The 1,618-nt window shown below is 52.4% G+C and overlaps 1 protein-coding gene across 1 annotated transcript in view; it reads right to left on the bottom strand.

Annotated features, from left to right (window-relative positions):
- OTUD3 (OTU deubiquitinase 3) overlaps window positions 1–1,283 on the bottom strand; it is a 6,778-nt gene extending 5,495 nt beyond the window's left edge. The window contains exons 1-3 of the mRNA XM_018572646.1: window positions 1,026–1,283; window positions 317–465; window positions 112–224 (exon numbers count right to left, since the gene is read on the bottom strand). Coding sequence (XP_018428148.1) covers window positions 112–224; window positions 317–465; window positions 1,026–1,228 — 465 coding nt within the window. The 5' untranslated portion in view covers window positions 1,229–1,283. The remainder of the gene's footprint in view (window positions 1–111; window positions 225–316; window positions 466–1,025) is intronic.
- Between the last annotated feature and the right edge of the window lie 335 nt (window positions 1,284–1,618).

The following is a 1,618-nucleotide window of genomic DNA, read 5'->3' as shown; positions in this document are numbered from 1 at the left end:
GGCCCCTCCCACCAGCCATGATCTGCCTGCCGGCCCCTCCCACCAGCCATGGATAAAGAAGCAGAGGCGCCCATCGATGACATCACCCAGGTACGTGATGAACATTCTTACCTGCCACAGCGGATTGTTGAGCTGGTGAATGACGACATTCACTTGGTTACTGCGAGCGAAGGCCACAATGGCGTCATTACCGGCGAACGTGCCCGGCTGCGCCAAATTTTCCACTAGAGGAAGAGAGACGGTATGACACTGACGTTGCCGCGTTTCGGCTCAATACGCAGGACTGGAAAAAAAAAAAAAAAATCGAGACTCTTACCGTGTTTGGCAAAGGGGACGTCGTCTTCCACGAAGGGCTCGAAGTCATCGCGGTGTCGGATCATGTAGTCCACGGTCTCCTGGCGGTGTTTGAGGTGGTTCCGCGAGTGACCCTCCAGCTGGTCACCCAGGGCTCGGAATAGGCAGTTCCTGATAAAAGGACAAATATCTGTTTAAATCTGCAGCTCTCATTAAAATGATCCCTGGTGATCCTGCGTTGAAGGTCCTTTTTTAGGCCACTTATAGGGTGACAACGCTCTGGCCTGGTCTCCCAATTGTCCTCCTGTGTTGTCACCCCATCACACGGGCTTCTGATAAGAGACAACAAATGGCTGTTTCAGCACACATTACACAGGCATGGTCCACTGTTGTCAACATCAGGAAACCCGCCATGAGAAATGCAGTGCAGCCATCGCTGAAGTCATATAGACAGGAAGAGACTGCAAAGAGGCTGCAAGTGATCAGCAGCACTGTTATTGAAAACATTGGAAATGTTTATGTCACACAGTGCACAAAGCAAACTAAATGTCAGTGGGTGTACCAAGATGGCCGTCACTAACGGTGCTCTGTCGAAAACTCCCGAGAGGGGACAACGGTCTTCTACATTCTGTTTTAGATGAATGGGAGCACCAAGAGGGCGGAGCCTAAGCTAGTAGAGCAGCTGGGTGTAGTAAGATGGACGGACTAAGCCTCCCTTTAAAGGTACTGACCCGTCACCAGGCACTTCTCTCATCCGGAGCCCCAGGACTTGCAGCTGATTAGTGAAGCTAACAAACTCCTCGGCGTCCCCCGCCTCCCCGGCCCGGTTCTTGCGCTCTTTAGCCAGAGCCCGCCGGGCTGCCCGCTCGTCCCTCTTTCTCTCTATCCCGGCCTTCTTCCCCGGCCGGGGCCGAACACTCTGCTTCCTGGACATGGTACCGAATCCGGCCGCCGGGCAACCTGAGCTACAGAGACCGAGGGACAGCCACTTCCGGTGTTCTGACAGGCCTGCAAGACACGCCCACTTTACCATAAAGACGTGACGGGAGGGTTTCCAGTCACGCCCACTTTACCATAGAGACAGAAAGGTCCGACTCAAGCCACGCTACAACCGGAGAGGGAAAAGGTAAAAGTATGATTTCCATTCGTTTAGTTTTTCAATGATGAGTCCAGAGCCAGAATAGAGAATCTTCCGATGTTCTGTCAGCTTATTTGAAAATCATGAAGCAATCGTTCGTCTTTTGGCGGCCATTTTCTTGAAGCCTAATGCCGGTGTTAGGTTTCTTGAACCTCTAGTGGATGGAGCCGCTTTCTCTGGTTCACT

This window comes from Nanorana parkeri, unplaced genomic scaffold (genome assembly GCF_000935625.1).
Source record: "Nanorana parkeri isolate BGI_ZX_2015 unplaced genomic scaffold, ASM93562v1 scaffold2092, whole genome shotgun sequence".
In the NCBI taxonomy this organism is placed as follows: Eukaryota; Metazoa; Chordata; class Amphibia; order Anura; family Dicroglossidae; genus Nanorana; species Nanorana parkeri.
Note: the sequence above shows the minus strand (reverse complement) of the source record. Positions and strands in the feature narration are given on the sequence as shown.